The sequence below is a fragment of the Medicago sativa genome, chromosome 8, assembly GCF_051527215.1.
Source record: "Medicago sativa cultivar Bolivia chromosome 8, Bolivia_mono, whole genome shotgun sequence".
Taxonomy (NCBI): domain Eukaryota; kingdom Viridiplantae; phylum Streptophyta; class Magnoliopsida; order Fabales; family Fabaceae; genus Medicago; species Medicago sativa.
In genome coordinates, this window is record NC_140756.1 from 92,724,944 (window position 1) to 92,745,049 (window position 20,106).

Below are 20,106 nucleotides of genomic sequence, written 5' to 3' on the forward strand. Positions count from 1 at the left end.
TTTAGTTATCTTAGACAAACCCATAGAAAACCATTTCTGATCCTACTTTGACGAAAGCCCTGCATTGAAAACCAGTGGTGACGATGTCCATAAATTGTTTTATTGATTGCAACCTGCAGTTTCAACCAATCCCTCAACTCCCACCTGTCCCACAAAGTTATTGTTAAAAGTTAGAAGTAAATAAAAGTGGCCCGCTTGTTATTTTTTGGAGCTCTATTATTTTCATGTTGCCTCCTACTTGTTTCCAATAGGAGGAGATAACCGGGACACGTTACTTTATTTATTTATTTTTTTGCAGCTCAATTCATTGTATGTATAAAGCTCAATATCATGAAATCTTTTAAAAAAGTTGTTCGAATTTGCAGTTATATTGAACACTTTAGGGTGTTTTTGATTATTAGAAAGAGAAAGAGTAATACAATGTAAAAAGGGGGAAAGCAAGTGCGAAAAATGGAATTTTTTATATGTTTATTTGGTATAAGGAAAAAGAAAAGAAATAAAAGCGAAAAATCTCCATTTTATATCATAAAAATAAAAGAAAGAAAACAAAATAAATATGTTACCTCTTTAAATAGAATAGAAAATGATAAAGGAGATGTGTTGCCCTCGTTCTACAACCTATTGATTTAACTTAAAAGATATTTTATGTGTAATTTTGGATGTCCCTTGTCTAAAGTAAGTTAATTTACTCAAAAACATTTTGATGAGATAACACGAGATTCTTGTTTGAAATCAGTTTTAGATATGCAGCAACGTTAAAACTCATAGAGAGAGTTTACTTTTCATTTGAGTCTTACAAAGCTCGAGAAATTAGTTTTGTTGCACGTGCGAAGGATATCAATTTTGCACAAAACAAAAGGTTAATCTAGAAGAGTGCACAAATTTATAAAATTGCTAAGAGATTGCTTTCTAAGAGGAATGAATTTTTTTCCTATTATGTTTTTCATGTGTTATCAATCTCATTTTTTTTAACTATCGATCTCATCGTTAAATAGAAAATTTTGAGACGAATTTTAAATGTAAAAATGAGAATAAAATAGTTCAATTGTCAGATTGATAACACGTGGAAAAAATTGAGAGAATTCATAAATGATAAATCGATATAATAATGGGGTTGAAAAGTTTTTTTTTAGGGAATGGGGTTGAAAAAGTTATTATTAATAGTAATAAATATTATATAAAGGGATAAAAGTTGAAGGGAAACTCTTTGAGGAGCACAAATCCAAGCATACTAATAAAAGAAAGGGAAATGCTCACTAACCTCGTGGGTTAAACTCAAAATAACCGAACCGAAACTGAATTATTTGCCTTTTGAACCGAACTAAACTATTCTGAACTGAACCAAATTTTTATTATTGATACCGAACTGAATTGTTCCGAACCGAACTGTTTCAAATCAAATTGAACCAAACCAAACTGTTTCAATTCCGGATTGTTTGTAACAGTTCAGTTTTTTTTTATTCGATTCGGTTCAACAATTCGGTTTGATTTTTTGGTTTTTTTTCCCATCCTTGATAAAAATATTGGATTGAGAAGCATAGGAAAAGTTGCATGTTCAACTTTGTAAAAATTAAAAATTAATTATTTTTAATAAAAAATTACTTTTAACTTTGATGAGCTCGTGTGGTTGATGAGTGATGACCAAGATACAAGACGCAAGAAAGGAGAGTGAGATGGAGTGGTGTATGTCAATTCCAAAGGTAGAATTGCATGCTCACCTCAATGGATCCATCAGAGACTCCACACTTCTGTATGTTTCAAATCTTTTGCTTTTTCGACCCCGTTTTCCAACACTCTCAATTTTACTTTTAATCTTTTTCTTTTTCCCAGCGAACTTGCTAAAGGTTTGGGTGATAAGGGTCTCATTGATTTCTCCCAAGTCCAGCATGTTATCCTCAAAAGTATGTATTTCCCTTCCATTCTCACTCTTTTACCGTTTCTTTTACAGTATATCACACGATTACTCCAAATTTAGGGACCAACATTTCTTTTTACTCCAAATTAAATGGCCTGTATTTATTACCAGCATTTATTAGAGAGAAATTAGATAGCCCATGTAGTGGAGACTGGAGAAGGTGCTAGAATATCATATTAGGTGGTTTAAACATGTTTGGAAGAGATTTGTTGAAGCAGCGGTAAGAATAGTAGTCTAGATGGGGACAATACAATAACTAGAGATAGAGGGAGACCAAAGAAAATTATATTTAAACCATTGAGAAGGATTTAGAAGCAAATGGTCAATTAGTGTGCTTAATACATGACAGAATGTTAGGGTGTTGACTCATCCAAGCAGAAGATCGCACCTAATGTAAAAAGACTCAACCGCTTTTGCTAACGTTGGTTATGGTTTTGTCAATACAGACGATCGTTCATTATCTGAGGTATTCAAGCTGTTTGACGTAATCCACATTCTTACAACTGATCATGCGACGGTTACAAGAATTACAAAAGAAGTATGTCTGACAGCACTTGGGTGACATAATGTCACCGTGACATTAAATCTGGGCCACACAACACACATTGCCGTTTGCATCTGGGCCACACAACACATCCATGAGTACATTTGTGTGGCCCAGATTTAATGTCACGGTGACATTATGTCACCCAAGTATTTTCCGCTTGATTAGTGCCTACTGTCAGTATTTTATTCATCCAAATTTATTGCATTTGCATTATGGTAGCAACTTCTATATACAGGTTGTTGAAGATTTTGCGTCAGAGAATGTTGTATATGTGGAGTTGAGAACTACTCCAAAGGTAAAGAAAGGATCTCAGTCGTTAATTTTTTGTGTGCCTGTGTCCATGAATTTGTGAAGAAAATATTTGCTTAATTTCATGCAGAAAAATGAATCCAAAGGAATGAGCAAACGCTCTTATATTGAAGCTGTACTTGAAGGTCTAAGATCTGTCAGTTCGGTTGATCTGGGTTTTATTCCTTTCAGCGAAGAGATTAAAAACCATTCAAACCCTATACTCTCAGTCTCAGCTACAGATGATAGAAGTAATGAAAATACTAGGAAAAAAATCTTTGTTAGGCTTCTCTTAAGCATTGACCGGAGGGAGACAACGGAAGCAGCAATGGAAACTGTGAGTGTAATACACAAATCATTTGGGCAAACTTAAGGCTGTTTGTTACTTCCTTTGAATAATCTGCTTCTTTGCTGTAGGTCATGCTTGCATTGGAAATGAGGCATTTTGGGGTTGTTGGAATTGACCTCTCTGGGAATCCAGCCGTTGGTGAATGGTATATCATTTTGACCTAGATTCCTCTATAGTATTTACTTCAAATATTAGAAGTCGATGCTTGAGCTCAAAATTCCTGGTTTATCATTTGCAGGGTTACATATTTGCCAGCACTAAAATTTGCTCGAGAACAGGGTCTTTATGTAACTCTTCACTGTGGAGAGGTGTTTTAGTATTTTCCTGTACCTGTTACTAGTGTTGTTTCACTGGCAGGTTTGTTTTTATGACTCAAATTTTTTTTGTTAGGTGCCTAACTTGAGGGAGATACATGATATGCTTGACTTTCTTCCTGAAAGGATTGGACATGCATGTTTCTTTGAGGAGGAACACTGGAGAAGGCTGAAATCGTCTAAAATTCCGGTTAGACTTGCAAGTTGAATTACCTTTAGTGACATAAATGATAAATTAAATCAAAATAGTAGTGATGTACTGTGATTTGTATGGCCACAAGAAGAATTTTTACCCGTAAATAACCAAACAATTAAACGGTTCTGCACACTCCAACCTTTATTTTGTCAATTTTGAAGTTTTATTTGATCTGGGAAAGTGGAAGTGAAACTCAATGATGTCTCATTTCTACTGATCATCCGGTGGCTAAGTTTGAATGCTTCATATGATATTGTTTCTTTCCAATTTATTAACTGCCAAGTTACATATATTCTATATCATCTTCACAATTTTCAGGTTGAACTTTGTTTGACATCAAACATTAGGACATTGTCCGTTCCATCAATTGATGCTCATCATTTTGGTAGGTTCTTTAGTTTATATTTGTTAAATTGAAATCACAAATATAGAATTAATAAAAGAACCTCATTGTATTCTCAACTTCATTCGAGATTTTAGAGTAGAAATGGTTCTGTATTTTGAAGAAAAAATGTTTCTTCTTTTTGGTTAATATAAGAGAGAATTTGTGTACAAAATACCCGTTTTCACTTTTTATGTTTACCCTCTTCAAGCTAAATTTCCTCTAAAGAACCTCACAGAACCAGAAAAGTACAATTTCTCATCGAGCGAAGTTAACCCCCCTTCTGATGTCATTCTACTCAATTGTATATTAGACTTTGATCAAGGAATAATGTTCAATCATTGTTTCTTAATATCATGCTTTTGTTGATGCAGTGGATTTGTATAATGCAAAACATCCTGTAGTCCTGTGTACTGATGACTCAGGTGTGTTCTCCACCAGTCTCTCCAACGAATACAAAATTGCTGCTTCTTCATTTGGTAAGTTTGACTTCACTCTTGCATTCAATAGACTTTAAACTAATGTATAATAAACTTTGCTGACTACTTGTTGATTGTGATATTATATAGGCCTTGGAAGGAAGGAGATGTTTGAGCTATCAAAGAATGCTGTTGAATTTATATTTGCGGATAACACGGCAAAAGAGGATTTAAGAAATATTTTTAGTTTAGCAGCAAATGATCTGGAGCTCTAGGTACAATGACGTACATGGGGATGGTGTGGATGTGTATTTAGGTCATTCGATGTTATGATGCTTACTGGGTATACAGTAAGGGACGCAACTAACTGCTGGTATTTTAGTAGACAATGAGTTAACAAGGTTGTTTGGGGGTGGTACTAAAGAATAGATTGAAATTGGTTACTGATTAAAAATTAGTTTATAAATCAGGCATTTAACTGGACTGTTCTTGGAGGTTTCAGTGGCTAGTGAAATTGGAATGGTCAGGTCAGGTCAAGTGAAGTCATTTTGGGTATGTGTTGATAATTCTCTCAAAAAAAGGTATGTGTTGATAAAGTGGCTGCTTGCTTATGCTATTAGCCAAAGTTATATTTGACCGCTTGAGATAGGGGGCTAGGAATTAGTCCATATTAATGATATTATTATGCCCATGCAACACGGCAAAAGACCTTATTTAAAAATAGGAAATGATAACAAGGGCCCTTAAGAGAACTTGTTAAGAAGGTTAAAGAAATTTTGTCTTGAAAATGATGTATTCAATGCATTGAAGCTTTAAAAAGTAACTTTTTCTACTTAAAATTTATCAATTATTTACATTTTTGTATCCTTAACAAGTGTCCAAAATAAGACGTCTTAAAAAATACAGCAAACAATTTTTATCTTGGGGATGGAAAATTGAAATTAAGTAGGCCAAAGCATGCATGCCTAGGTACAAAATTTCCATGTCTCTTAAGTTGTTTTTTTTTTTGTTGACAGGCATGTAAAAGTTCTTGGTCTTTAATCACGACATCTTAAGAATAGTCTATTGCTAATAGGATGAATTTGCCCTGTAAATATCTAAAGATAAATAGAGTACTACAAAATATTAGAGTACACATTTCAATGTGGTTAAAATCCTTTAACAATCTTTAAAAAAAAATTCCTTTAACAAAAAATTGTAACACATCATGAAATATCACAAGTCTTGAGTTTAGGGTCTTGCTAACACTCTTTAAAGATTACAAATTAAGAAATTATTATTAAAAAAATAAAGTATTTTGATTTTCAATGTATCAGATAAGTAAGTTTTGATAAAAACTTGGCATTTAAAGTTCTCAAAGAGCATTTCAAAGGTAGTCATTAACATTCCTTACTTTAGAACGCAAAAGATCTCAAATAAAATCAAGGCTAAAGTGCACTTTTCCCCCCTTAACTTTCAAAAAGTTGCGATTTTGGCCCCCTAAGTATGAAAACTACAATTTTGGCCCCCCATGTTTAGGGAAATATGCTCTTTTAACCCCCTAACATAAGGGAAATATGTCTTTTGACCCCTTATCTTTTCAAAATGTTGCGATTATGGCCCCTTATCTTTTAACCCCCTTATCTTTTTTTGGACACGTGTCGTCTTCTCATCAGTTTTCAAAGTTAGGGGACCAAAATTGTAGTTTTCAAAGTTACGGGGCCAAAATCGCAACTTTTTGAAAGATAGGGGGGGGGGAAAGTGCACTTTAGCCTAAAATCAAATAGAAAAAGTTTAATTAAGGAAAAGTTAAACTGACCAAATCCAATATAAAATCCAGGTCGGCCATCGATTAAACTTTTAAAAGTACATAAAAAAAAAAAAAAAAAGTGGTTAGATGGGTGCTTCTGGTAAGTTGGAATTAAGTGGAAACAATCAGCCAACAAAATGACATTTATTAATAAAAAATGTATATGCAAATATATGTATATTAAATTATTAATGTATCTTTCCCTTCTCTCTTGTGAGCCGTAACCAAAATTCTTGTTTCTTCTTCTTCTTCCATCAAAGAGGAATAATTTAGGGTCAATTTTTGATCCAAAATCACCCCTCTAACTCGTTTTTTCTATTTCTCTTTTATTGAAATAAGTGATTATTACATCTATTTTGTTTTTTCTTTCGTGATTTCGTCGTCTTAATGCGATGATGTTTTGTTCGTCGTCTTTGTACGACGTTGTTTGTCTTTTTTGTTTCGTTCATGTATTTGTTCTTCAAATTGTTAGATCAGCTTCGATCTAGTGTAGATCAAATCAATGAAGTCAACGTTGTAGATCCGGAGACATGAGTATTCCGGAGACTTAAATATAGTCATATGTGTAGGCTTTAGTACTTTGCCGTTTTATGCTATTAACATGGATGTTGTGAGTTTGTTCACAGATGACAGATTCATCCTTTTTGTTTTTAGCAAATTTTCATTGTATCAATGTACTCTGTCAATTTGAATGAATGAATATCGTTTATTTTTGTCAAAAAAATAATATTATTAGTGTATAATGAGCATCTGTTCTCGTGAGCATAACTCAGTTGGCATGGATAATGCATAAAATATGTAAGATTCGGGGTTCCAACCATGACCACCACACAAAAAAGCGTATAATGAGCATAAGAATCAATATGTTTTTATTTTTTTTTGGTACAAATCTGATTTTAATTTTTTTTTTCATAAGAAAACTTATCTTAATCAATGACTTCTACTATAAAAATTATTAGATGAGTTTAATTTATGTGGTTTTAAAATTATTTATGTTTTTAGGTGTATATAGGCTTAAAATACATTTTATGTTTTTACCACGGTTTTTCTTATAAAAGTAATTAAAATAATTTTTTTTCCCTTTATTTTTTTATTTTTAGTTTACAGATCCATTTTAAAATAAAAATAAAAGATAAAAACTAATTAAGTTGCTTAAAAGTTAAGAAATCATATATGAACAAAGGATATATATAAAAAACAATATATAAGAAAATAAATTGTAGAGAAATGGAAAATAAATTGTAGAGAAATGTAATTATTTTGTATGGTAAAAAGATATTTCGACTTGTTTTACAAAATTATTCTTAATAAATGATATTTAAAAGATAAATGAAAGAATGAAAAGGAAATAGAGTGATAAATAATACCCTCCGTTTCAAAATACATGTCCAATTTTTGCAATGTGCACTATTCACTTGACTTACTTTGACCATACTTTTTTACTAGTGTATAAATACAAATATTAGCATGTTTGATGTTATTTGATTTGTCTCGACAAATATTTTCAAAATATTAAATTTTTATAATTTTTTACTTTAGATAATTAAAGATATTAATGATCAAAATTGTGCATTGGCATATGTGAAGTGGTTGACTTGGACATGTATTTTGAAACGGAAGGAGTAATAAAATATAATAAAAAAATTAATGTTTCACTAATATTTTAAAACCATCGTATAATCTAGGATATTTGAGATAAATTTATTACATGAGAAATGATATTTGTACAACTATTTTGTGACAACTTTTATACAACTTTATCTTTCATACTCACGTTATGTTCTTTTCCTCTCTCATCCTTTTTCTCTCTCCATTGTTTTTGACCAATAAAAAAGAGAAAAACAAAGGAAGTCATCAAAGTTGTCTCCAAATGCATGTAAATATATCAATACTCTTATTACATTAGCTAGTTTTCTTAATTTTGAATAGAGGTTAAGGACACAGAAGTATTAATAAGTTGTAAACATCTCACCAACATTGCTTCTTTGGTTCGTTCTCTCATTTTCCTGTGCGTTCCAAACTGGAGAGAGAGAGAGAACACGTTACCATTCTCTGCATGCTTCTCACTCCCTCAAATCTTCATTCATTCGCAGATTCATTGATTCATCGACCTTCATTCAATCACCATTCACTACTCGCCATTAATTAACAATCAAATTCAATAAAAAATCCGAAAACTCACCGATCAATCTAAAATCAACTTCAGTTTCATCACTCGATGATAGCGTAACTGATTCGATCGGAAATTGACAATGTCTTGGGGATTAGGTTGGAAGAGACCTTCGGAAATCTTCCACCTTACTCTCAGCTACGGCAACGACGATCCACCGGAGTCTCTCGCTCGAACATCAACCTCCTCCCGTTCATCATCAGCCTCATCTTCATCCTCATCCTCTTCAGCTTCCTCAATTGTCTCTCAAGATCAGGACCTCGGTTTTCGCATCGAATTGGATTGGTCATCATCGGAGGATGAAGATCAGGTTGCTCTTAAGCTTCAATCGCAACTCATGGTGGCGTTACCGATGCCGCAGGATACTGTTGTAATTGAGCTGACGCCTCGTGAAGAGGATGAAGATGCGGTGGATTTGGTTATGAAGGTTGTTAAGAGAAGAGATCCGCTTAGAGCTATTACCATGGCGAAGGCTGTTAATTCCGGTCAACAGACTGATGGCACTGGTGTTTTGACACGTTTGTTGCGTTCTGATTTGGTTTCAACGGCGCCGGAAGTTGTTGATGACGGAGTTCCCGGTGGTGGTGGTGGTGGTCATCATTGGACGAGTCTTGCTGTGCTTAGTATTTGTGGCTGTGGCTTGTCGGTGAGCTTTATTTTGTCGTTGTTCAATGCAGTTCAAGTTTTGATGTGCATTTTATTGTTGCTTTGGTCGGTGTAGTTTCTTATGATATGATTTTATGCGGTCAATGAATTTCAATTTGTGTGATTTTAATTTTTTTAGCATGTAGTTTACGAATGGCGATGATAGATTTTACCTTTGCGACTCACGTGTATATTTTTGTAAATCTGATGGTTGTTGATTCATGTGTCATGTAGAGAGAAGACCTATGGATTCTGTAGTAAGAAGAGTAAATCATTCATATGGTATGTAGAGAGAAGACCTATGGATTCTGTAGTAAGAAGAGTAAATCAGATGCATGGTAGCCAAATCACTAGAGGCATAGGAAGAGTTAGAAAAACTATAAGACAAATTGTTAAGAACGATCTAGAGATTAATGAGCTAGATAGAAATATGGTATATGATAGGACATTATGACGTCATTTGATCCATGTAGAGGCTTGGCTGTTGCTGTTGTTTGATGACTGTTGATTGATATGCATAATTTCCAAAATTGATGGAATTAGTTAGTCTTGTTTTGTTTATTCTCTGGTTTATTGCTAAGTAACATGAAATATTTGTGGTGTATTCTTATGTTTGCTTGCCTGTTATCTCCTCCTTGATGCTTTTGAAGTGCATTGAATTTTATAATTTATGCACGGATGTCAAATACGATTGAGTTGGACCAGGGATGTTTTAAACACTATATTTGTGTACAGGTATTTCCAGTAGAGCTTACACAATTGCCGCACATTGAAAAACTTTATCTAAATAACAACAAGCTGGCCGTTTTACCACCCGAGCTTGGTGAGCTAAGAAGCTTAAGAGTGCTTAGAGTTGACAACAACACGCTTGTCTCTGTACCTGGTAGGCTTCTCGTCAGGATTACTACCATGCAAAGATAGTAGTAAATTAGTTGTTTTCATATGTGCCTTGTAGAAGTAGAAAGAGTTTCACATTCTCTAATAAGTGTGTGTTTGCAAGTTGTATTTTGGAGGGTTAAGTTTATATTTTAATATATATTTGATATTTTTAAAAAATTGAAAGAACAATATGGTACAATAGAATATCATATCATGTTGTTCTGTTAATTTTTAAAAAATATCAAATGTATATTAAAATATAGACTTAGTCCTCCAAAACCCTCCAAAAACCAACTCGCAAACCCACCCTAAGTGAACTGAGCAATGTTAGGTTAGTAATAGAAAGATTTTCACATCCTCCAACAGCAGTACCTGAAAGTAATGAGCAATGTTAGGTTACATGAAGCTACCAACTGAAAACAAACATTGATTGCATTGGGTAAGAGAAGTTCTGGGCTCTACTTAATGCAGCAATACATCAAAAATGACCTTGTCGATTCCAGGCCCACATCCAATGTGTGGCCCTGTAGTATTTACTTTGAGATATTTCCTAAAGTATTTTGAGGTTTTAAGAATAGTGTTTCTTGCTTTTATCTGATAATTTTTGCTTCTTGAGTAGTGGAACTTAGACAGTGTGTGGAATTGGTGGAGTTGTCATTGGAACACAACAAGCTTGTTCGGCCTCTTCTTGACTTCAGGTTTTTGGGTTATATGGTTTTTGCGAATTTGTTTGGACTTCATGTATTCTTCTGGTCTTACTGTTGCCATGTATGATAGGGCTATGGCTGAACTACGTGTTCTTAGGCTATTTGGAAATCCTCTTGAGTTTCTTCCGGAAATTTTGCCCCTGCACAAACTTCGTCATCTTTCTCTTGCAAATATTAGGATTGTCGCAGATGAAAATTTGAGATCAGTAAACGTGCAAATAGAGGTAGCATTTTGTAAACTAACTGGACTATTTTATGACATTAAAACATATTACATATTCAATTAAACATAATTTTTCTGTTATGGCAGGTTGAAAACAATTCTTATTTTGGTGCATCTAGGCATAAACTTAGTGCTGCCTTCTCTCTTATATTCCGTTTTTCTTCTTGTCATCACCCTTTACTAGCATCTGCTCTCGGAAAGATTATGCAAGACCAAGGAAATAGAGAATTTGTAGGTAAAGACGAGAATGCAGTGAGGCAGCTCATAAGCATGATAAGCAGTGACAACTGTCACGTGGTATGTTTTAACGGGTGTATAGGTCACCAAGTTTTAATTTTTTTATTCTGTTGCTATATTTGATCATAATGATTATTCTTAATATTTTACAGGTTGAACAAGCTTGCTCTGCTCTTTCGGCCCTTGCCTCTGATGATTCTGTTGCATTGCAGCTGATGAAGGCAGACATCATGCAACCAATTGGAATAGTTCTGAAATCTGCAGGCCGGGAAGAGGTTATATCTGTATTGCAAGTTGTGGTTCAGTTGGCTTTCACATCTGATATTGTTGCTGTGAAGATGTTGACCAAGGATGTTTTGAAATCATTGAAAATCTTATGTGCATATAAAGATCCAGAGGCAAGTTAGTTTCTTTTTGTTATAATGATTTAATTGATTTCATACAAGTTTGATGTAACATTTTTTGTTTTCATTTTTAATTAGAGAACTGCCATATTTTCAGTTCGTTTTTTGTTTTCAAAGATATGTACGGGAAACAGTGAAAAAAAACTTATTTTATTTTTTATTTTTAACTGTTTCATGTACAAATCTTGGACAACAAGTGACAAAGCGAGAACAAAGTGGTTGTTTTGTAATTAAAAGTGAACAAAATTAAAACACTAAACAATCTGAAATCAAACAAATCCTTTATTGTACGATCTTTTAATTTGAAACTTTACTCCATAGGTGCAAAGGCTAGCTCTGTTAGCTGTTGGGAATTTGGCCTTTTGTCTGGAGAATCGTCGCATCCTTGTTACTTCTGAAAGCTTGCGAGAACTTCTCTTACGCATGGCTGTTGCAACTGAACCACGTGTTTATAAAGCTGCAGCACGTGCTTTGGCAATTCTTGGTTTGCCTCTGGATATAAGTTTATCTATGTTTTTCAGGATGTTTTATTCTGATTATTGAATGGGTCAATTCATTCTTGCATTTGTTGTAGGAGAAAATGAAAACCTGAGGCGTGCAGTAAGAGGGAGACAAGTGGCAAAGCAAGGGCTTCGCATACTCTCAATGGATGGAGGTGGGATGAAAGGTCTAGCAACCGTGCAAATGTTAAAGGAAATTGAAAAGGGAACTGGGAAACGAATACATGAGTTGTTTGATTTAATATGTGGTACATCAACGGGTGGCATGCTGGCTGTTTCCCTTGGGATGAAGTTAATGACTTTAGAAGAATGTGAAGACATATACAAGAATCTTGGTGAGCACGTTGCTTTAAAATGTCACATTTTATTTTTAAATTTTATGGATCTATTATGTGCCCTTCCTTTTTTGATAAGCTGATTCAATTTTTAATCAGGGAAACATGTTTTTGCTGAGCCTGTTCCTAAGGACAATGAAGCTGCAACTTGGAGAGACAAGTTAGATCAACTTTATAAGAGTTCATCACAAAGTTTTAGAGTTGTTGTTCATGGATCAAAAGTATGCACTTTTTTCTTTGTTTTTTGTACCGTCAGTTTTTTTTTATCACCTCTCTCTCTCTCTCTCTCTCTCTCTCTCTCTCTCTCTGTGTGTGTCACCACACACACACACACACACACACACACACACACACACACGAACATGCTCTCACGATAGGAATTAATCTTGTCCAACTACCCTAAATGAATAGTCAATACTAAATTTCAAGCAAAACCAATCTCAACTCAACCACTCATGTCTCAGCGGTCCAAATTAGCTCCTCTATTTTTTCACGGTCTCCTGATACGCCTCTTGTTTATATGAATCATATAATATGATATTTGGAGCATGTCTTTTAGAAATTGAGTGGAAATGAGACAAATTTATGTTGAGTAGTTTATGTTATATTGAAGGCAGTGTATTAGAAGTTAAGCACCTATAGTTTGAGAGAGAATTTGAGAGAATTCTCTGAATGAATGAGTTACAAGTTACAACAATTAGTTGGAATTAGTTAAATTCGACTAACTGATAATTGTGTCACTTTTTTTTTAGAACGAACTGGCTATAAGTCTATAACATAATTCAAAAGAGTCTATAACAGTGTATTAGAAGTTAAGTACCGATAGTTTGAGAGAGAATTTGAGAGAATTCTCTGAACTGTCTCTGAATGAAAGAGTTACAAGTTATACAATAATCAGTTGGAGTTAGTTAAATTCGACTAACTGATAATTGTGACACTTTTTTTTTTTAAGAACTAACTGGCTATAAGTCTAGCAGAATTCAAAAGAGTTTAATATAGAAGCAGCTAGAAATTGCTGCATGAGCATGATAGATCTGCTACGGTATACAAATTACACTGTAATTCCACCTCAAACTCAAGGTGGTAGATCAAGTGCAAACTTATCAAACACCATGAGTCTGTCTCAGATTAGTAAACTGTAGTGGGGAGATGGGCTTAGTGAGAATGTCTACATTTTGATCAGCAGCGTGGACATGATGTACTATGAGATTCCTAATTGACTACTTTCTCTTGATCAAAGATTTAGAGCTCCATATGTTTGGTCCTAAATATGAAGCACTGTATTATGTAATAGGGATACAATACTTAAGTTGTCACAATAAGTGATAGGAGTTTGGAAATTCACTTTTAAACTCAGTAATCAAGGACGGCACCCACAAAATTTCTGCAAGCAGTGCTGACAATGTTGCTGTATTTTGCCTCTAGTGGATCCAGTTACCATTGTTTGCTTTTTAGACCACTAAGATATTCAGTTTGGTCTAATCACGACCATTCACCTCTCACTGCAACGGCTCACCTCTCCTAGGAGTAGCTTCGTGCTCACCGTGCAGTACTACCTCAGTACCACTGCGGAAATGGTGATTTCGAAATAAAATCTAAGATGGATACATGATCCAGATGTGGTCTTGCAGTCATAAGGATCTCATTCTCAATATGTGTCGGTTCAGAGAAGGCAATAACTGATAGGGAAGACCTTGAAGCATAGTTTCTAGATGAGTAAGTTCATCAAACCCGAGAGCGTCAATGTGAGCTATGACAAACTTTTGTGATATTCTTTTATCCATTTCGCAACAGGCAAGCCTTTAATGTTGTCTACACAAGAAAGAAATTGTGGATTTATTCACAAACTTTCTAGGAATGGATACAATGAACCACTGGTGGGAGCATGGATTCTGAGAGCAAAGAAAGAAGCCATGTGAAGAGCATTGAGTCCTGTTTCCTTTCAGAATATTCAGGATTTATGCTTCCAAGATTGCAGTATGCTTCAGTCAAGAATAGTGGAGGAATTGAATGACTCACTACATACTTCTTTATGGACCTCTGATGACACCTTCATCTCTTTCTTCTATGTGAGAAATTTGGCTTGAAAATGCTGTGGGTCAGAGTTGGTAATTTGATTTTTTTTAAGGAAGCAATTGGATTGCTGGAGGGAGTCGCTGGTGGTTGATTAAAAGGAAGCTTCAATACCATATTATAAGTTAAGCATAAGAGAAAATGAAGAAATTAGTGGAAAGTGAAAAAATTATTTTCTGAATCTGAATTAGTTAAAATGAACTAACTAACTAGGAGTGATAAGGTGACTTGGTGGTTTGGGGGAGGGACATAAGCGTTGGAGTGATTTGGAGGTCATAGGTTCAATTCCCTTCACTAATAATATAACAACTGATACTTGTCATTAAAAAACCCTAAACTAACTGATAGTTTTGTCAGTGTGTTTGAACTAACTGATAGTTTTGTCAGTTTGTTGGAACTAACTGTCTAATAACAAATTTCAACTATGACATAAACGCAACTAGAAGCTGCTACACAAGCTAGATATGTATTAAAAAAGTGCATAATGTATCTTTTTATCTGCAGCTATGCTATTTGGACAGCTATATCTACTATCTATTTATCTATGTATTTCTATGCCCTAAAAGGAGTATTTTGACTTATTGTCTTGCAGCACAGTGCAGATCAGTTTGAGAGGCTATTGAAGGAAATGTGTACTGATGAGGATGGGGATCTATTAATAGATTCTGCTGTAAAAAATGTGCCCAAAGTTTTTGTTGTATCAACCTTAGTGAGCATGATGCCAGCGCAACCTTTCATATTTCGCAACTATCAGGTGTGAATCTAATATTTTTTGTTGATGTTTATACCGACTTCTCAATTACACTTGTCCATGGTTGCTGATATATTTTTTATTTACAATTTTTAATTCTCTTGCCCGCTCACCCTTTCCGCTTTTACAATCCACAATTGCAGTACCCTGCTGGGACACCAGAGGTGGCCCTTGCAGCATCAGATAGTGCAGGGATTGCCGTGTTAACATCACCTATGAATGCACAAGTTGGTTATAAGCGCAGTGCATTCATTGGAAGTTGTAAGCATCAAGTGTGGCAGGCTATCAGAGCATCGTCTGCTGCTCCATATTATCTTGATGATTTCTCTGATGGTACTGATGGCTCTGCTGTTGTTTGCATGAAGTTGCCTGTTTTTAAGATTTGTTATTTCCTCTTCTGTATTGTTTTTGACATGTATCTCTTCATCCTTACAATGGCCTTAAGATGTCAACCGCTGGCAAGATGGAGCAATTGTGGCAAACAATCCTACGATTTTTGCGATAAGAGAAGCACAACTTCTGTGGCCTGACACAAAAATTGATTGTCTGGTTTCCATAGGATGTGGTTCTGTTCCAACTAAGGTATCTAATCTTTGTTTTAAATCTGTAATAATAAAAAAGAAGATCGAGGACTTTTGTAGTTATTCCAGTGTCCCATTTTCTTCTACACTTCCTTAAACATGAAAGTTAGGAAGAATTTGATTATTAAATTTTATTCCAAGAAACTAGTCGTTGATACATTTATTATTGTACATTTATACTGTTGTAGATACGAAAAGGTGGTTGGCGGTACATGGATACTGGACAAGTGTTGGTTGAGAGTTCATGCTCTGTTGATAGGGTGGAGGAAGCTTTAAGTACATTACTACCTATGCTTCCTGAGATGCACTATTTTCGTTTCAATCCAGGTATCCTGCTTGCGTTTTGAATGGAATAACCTTCATTTGCCTTCATCCAATTCATTTGAATCAATTTTCAGAAATTTATTATTCTGTTTCAATTTCAACTTCATTTTTTTTTCTCTGTTTAACGAAGAAGTGTCATGAAACAGTTGCTACTCTTCGAAAAAACTTTATTCTCAGTACATGTTCTTTGTGTTTTGCCTCACAGTTGATGAACACTGCGATATGGAACTTGATGAGACAGATCCAACTATCTGGCGAAAGTTGGAATCCGCAGTTGAAGAATATATACAACAGAATCATCTGGCATTTGAAAATGCCTGCGAGAGATTGCTTCTTCCTTTCCAACATGAGGAGAAGTGGTCCGAGAATCTGAAAACTAAGTTGCCCAAGACAAAGGAGTCAATTGAGGGTATTCTGGATCATATGTTTTCTATAATATAAAATTTCACTTTCATTAATCCCCCCCTTAAATATTAAGATTTTTTTTCATCCTGTTTATCAGGTGCAAATGGGCCCACTTTAGGGTGGAGGCGTAATGTTCTACTTGTTGAAGCTTCACATAATCCAGATTCTGGAAGATCGATCCACCATGCCCGGGCACTTGAGTCATTTTGTGCTCGTAATGGCATACGACTATCCCTCATGCAAGGTTTGTCTGGGACTGTAAAGACAGTGCCATCATCTACATTCCCAACTCCATTTGCGTCACCTCTGTTTACAGGAAGCTTCCCTTCAAGTCCACTTTTCAACAGTCCTGATATTGGTCATAGAATTGGACGAATTGATCTGGTCCCTCCTTTAAGTTTAGATGGTCAACAGGGAAAAGCAGTTGCATCACCTCCATTGTCTCCTCGAGGACTTAGACAGCTCTCTTTGCCTGTCAAAACATTGCATGAGAAATTGCTGAATTCCCCACAAGTGGGTGTTATCCATTTGGCTCTTCAAGCTGACTCAGATGGCTTAATTATTAGGTACTTGTTAGTTACTGTGTTTTATGTATCCCTGTTTGTGGTAAACAGTTATTTTTCTACGTACGGATGGAAAGCTGATAATGCTGCCCTTTTATTTAGTTGGCACAATGATGTATTTGTGGTGGCTGAACCTGGAGAGCTTGCTGAGAAGTTTCTGCAAAATGTGAAATTCAGTTTGCTGTCCACAATGAGGAGCCATCGCAGAAAGGGTGCATCTCTCCTGGCCAATATTTCTACTATTTCTGATTTAGTTGCCTTTAAACCTTATTTCCAAATTGGAGGCATTGTTCACCGATATCTAGGCCGTCAAACCCTGGTATATCTATGTCCTTTGTGCTTCTGTATAAGGTTTTGAAATTATTTTAGAAGCTTGAATTGGATATCTCTTATGTAGGTAATGGAAGATAATCAAGAAATTGGTTCGTATATGTTTCGTAGGACTGTCCCTTCTATGCAGTTATCAGCTGATGATGTACGATGGATGGTATGTGATCTGCTTCCACTTTTAGTTTTCAATAGCCCCTCTGGATGTACATTTTGATGGAGCTTCACTTAAACTATTAGGGCACTCTTATTGGCTATTATACATGTTCTATTTCATCATTCTCATCTTGAGGTTTATGGTATTGAATGTTAGTCCCTTGATTATCCCTGGCCTTCTATGGGTGAATATATTGGGAACCTAACACAATCCTTTTTTTTTTCCATGAAATTTTGAGCAATCCTACTCTATGGATTATAATATCTGTGACAATAGCATTGGCTGATTTTTAAAGCATCTGGACTGTGTGGGTATTGTAGGCCTGTAAGGATGATCTACAGCCATTATTTTGGCGATTATGGTCTGTTTTTTTTAGTCAAATCGTTTTCTTATCACATACTTTTATTGGAACAATCTTTGTTGTGAAGAAGAATGGCCATATCACAATAATTGCTTTGCATAGCTTCTTAATATCGTCGAGAACCATGTTTTCCTTTTTTATGCTTTCAATACACCGGAGTTTGTGTTGTATGCTGTCTCTGTTCTTCAGTACAACAGTATTTTCGCTGGTGTAGGAAGTAAAAGGGAGAGAAATTGCTAGTCATTTGGAGCTTTGGATCCTCCATCATATATGTGAAAATGCTCCTACTCATTTCTGTTTTATCCTTTTATTGATATAATGTATAATCTAGGTTGGAGCTTGGAGAGACAGGATAATTATATGCACAGGAACGTATGGACCTACTCTTGCTCTACTCAAGGCCTTTCTGGACTCCGGTGCCAAAGCTGTTATATGTCCTTCAAATGAACCCCCTGAGCCTCAGTTGACGACCTTGGATGGTACCAATGAGTTGAATGTGATGGCAAATGGGAAGTTTGAAATTGGAGAGGATGAAGCCGACGACGAAAACATACCTGCCAGTCCAGTAAGTGACTGGGAAGATAGTGATGCTGAGAAAAATGCGGACTTCTCTTCTTTTTGGGATGATGATGAAGAGGAACTGTCACAATTTATTTGTCAGTTGTATGAATCATTATTTAGGGAGGGTGCTGGTGTTAATGTTGCCTTGCAACATGCCCTTGCCACTTATCGAAGAGTGGGGTATGTGTGCCATCTCCCTGGCGTACAATAATTTGTTCTCAATCTCACAAAATAAATCAAAATAACGAAAAACAAAGAATGAGAGTCTGTGCGAGAGTATATAGATAAAATTATAGAGTTGATGACCAATTTTGAGGCTTATAAACATGTACATTGTCATTTGTTTACCATATCCCTCTGTTAGTTTATTTCTTCCCTTGTGACTATGTGACTAATACATTTTTATTAACTAGTTTAGAGATAATATCACTTCAAAGTAGTTTTTTTTTTTTTTCCAAATGTAAAAGTCGGTTACATTCTTAAAATGAGGACTAAAATTCAAAGTTGCAAAAGAAAAATATTGGAGGTTTATTTTACATTTGTTTACTAGTAGTTTGGTCTTCATATTTTTATGGCTTCACACCGGAAGTTCATTATCTGTAAATCATCTAAGTTTGAATTTGAAAGTGCAGCATTCCTCAATTCACTTTTCTCTAATTTTTTGTAGGCCTTTGTCGAGAAAAATATATTGTAGCTGTAAATTCAAAATACTGTTTAGCAAACAATAAGTTGATTTTCATTTTGGTTGGTTAGTAGGTTAATAATCTGTAGGTACGAGGCAATCAAATACTGAAACTTGTAAAATATTCTGACTCGTCAGTTCTTTCCAAAATCTAACGCTGATGTCAAGGAGAAAAAGTAAGAAAAAGGACGAATAAACCCTTGCAAAAGATAAACATTAGTATGTTGGTTTTCTATGTGGAATGGAATACTCAATGATGCAGAGTAGGTACAATAATGTTCGGTGCTTTTTTTCCACACATAATCAGTTAATCGAATCACTGTAGATATTGAATTTCATAGCTGTATTGTGATTTGCCACTATCCTATTCTATTACCGTCACTGTAAATATTGAATTTCATAGGTTTTTTGTGCGCATCTTACCATTGGCATGAACAAATGCGCACAAAGTTTTTTTTTTTTCCTTTCCAAAACAATGCATCATTTGATTTCATGCATATTTAATAATCAACTGCATATAAAAAATAATAATTAATAATCAACTATAAACTTAAAGTTAAAGAGAATCTTCCAATAGAGGAATTATCAGCAATCCAGCAAATCAATAGGACCCCCTCTACCCAAAAAGCACAAACAAGACAATGAAAGATCAGCCTCTTTTCTATGGCCAAGGCATGAAAGGCGGAGATTAACTTTGGGAATTCTAACTTAGGTTCAGGGATGGGAATAGACTAGGCCGAGCTAGACTTTGCAAGGCCTGAGCCTGGCCTGCCAATTTTTTTGAAAGCCTAAGCCTGGCCTTCTGAAAGTCTGATACGGCCTGCTAGCCTGTTTAAAAGCCTGTTTCATATGAACATCTTTAAATAAGCAATGTGATCTAAGTTTAAATAAACTAGAGAATTAATATATCAATTAGATTAAACTCTCTTTTGATAATCAACATGAATTTTTAGGGAATTTGACTATATATTGTATCAAATTTCAATTCTAGTTTATAATAATACATAAAAATATGCAAAAAA

General features: G+C 34.9%; 2 protein-coding genes across 2 annotated transcripts; both read left to right on the forward strand.

Annotated features, from left to right (window-relative positions):
• The first annotated feature begins 1,632 nt into the window (after positions 1 to 1,632).
• On the forward strand, positions 1,633 to 5,249 carry LOC146903393 (N6-mAMP deaminase-like). The gene is made up of 11 exons (XM_085731315.1): positions 1,633 to 1,750; positions 1,831 to 1,901; positions 2,362 to 2,453; positions 2,698 to 2,757; positions 2,842 to 3,087; positions 3,168 to 3,244; positions 3,338 to 3,407; positions 3,490 to 3,603; positions 3,928 to 3,994; positions 4,366 to 4,470; positions 4,561 to 5,249. The coding sequence occupies exons 1-11, from the start codon at positions 1,638 to 1,640 to the stop codon at positions 4,683 to 4,685; spliced, it is 1,140 nt and encodes a 379-aa protein (XP_085587441.1). The 5' UTR covers positions 1,633 to 1,637; the 3' UTR covers positions 4,686 to 5,249.
• Positions 5,250 to 8,178: 2,929 nt separating this feature from the next.
• On the forward strand, positions 8,179 to 18,658 carry LOC146903394 (phospholipase A I-like protein). Its single transcript, XM_085731316.1, has 18 exons — positions 8,179 to 9,015; positions 9,750 to 9,897; positions 10,513 to 10,591; positions 10,671 to 10,824; positions 10,911 to 11,120; positions 11,213 to 11,458; positions 11,786 to 11,948; positions 12,039 to 12,299; positions 12,399 to 12,520; positions 14,965 to 15,126; positions 15,267 to 15,456; positions 15,569 to 15,705; positions 15,893 to 16,031; positions 16,234 to 16,437; positions 16,531 to 16,999; positions 17,099 to 17,315; positions 17,394 to 17,483; positions 18,173 to 18,658. The coding sequence occupies exons 1-18, from the start codon at positions 8,452 to 8,454 to the stop codon at positions 18,611 to 18,613; spliced, it is 3,996 nt and encodes a 1,331-aa protein (XP_085587442.1). The 5' UTR covers positions 8,179 to 8,451; the 3' UTR covers positions 18,614 to 18,658.
• Positions 18,659 to 20,106: the final 1,448 nt, after the last annotated feature.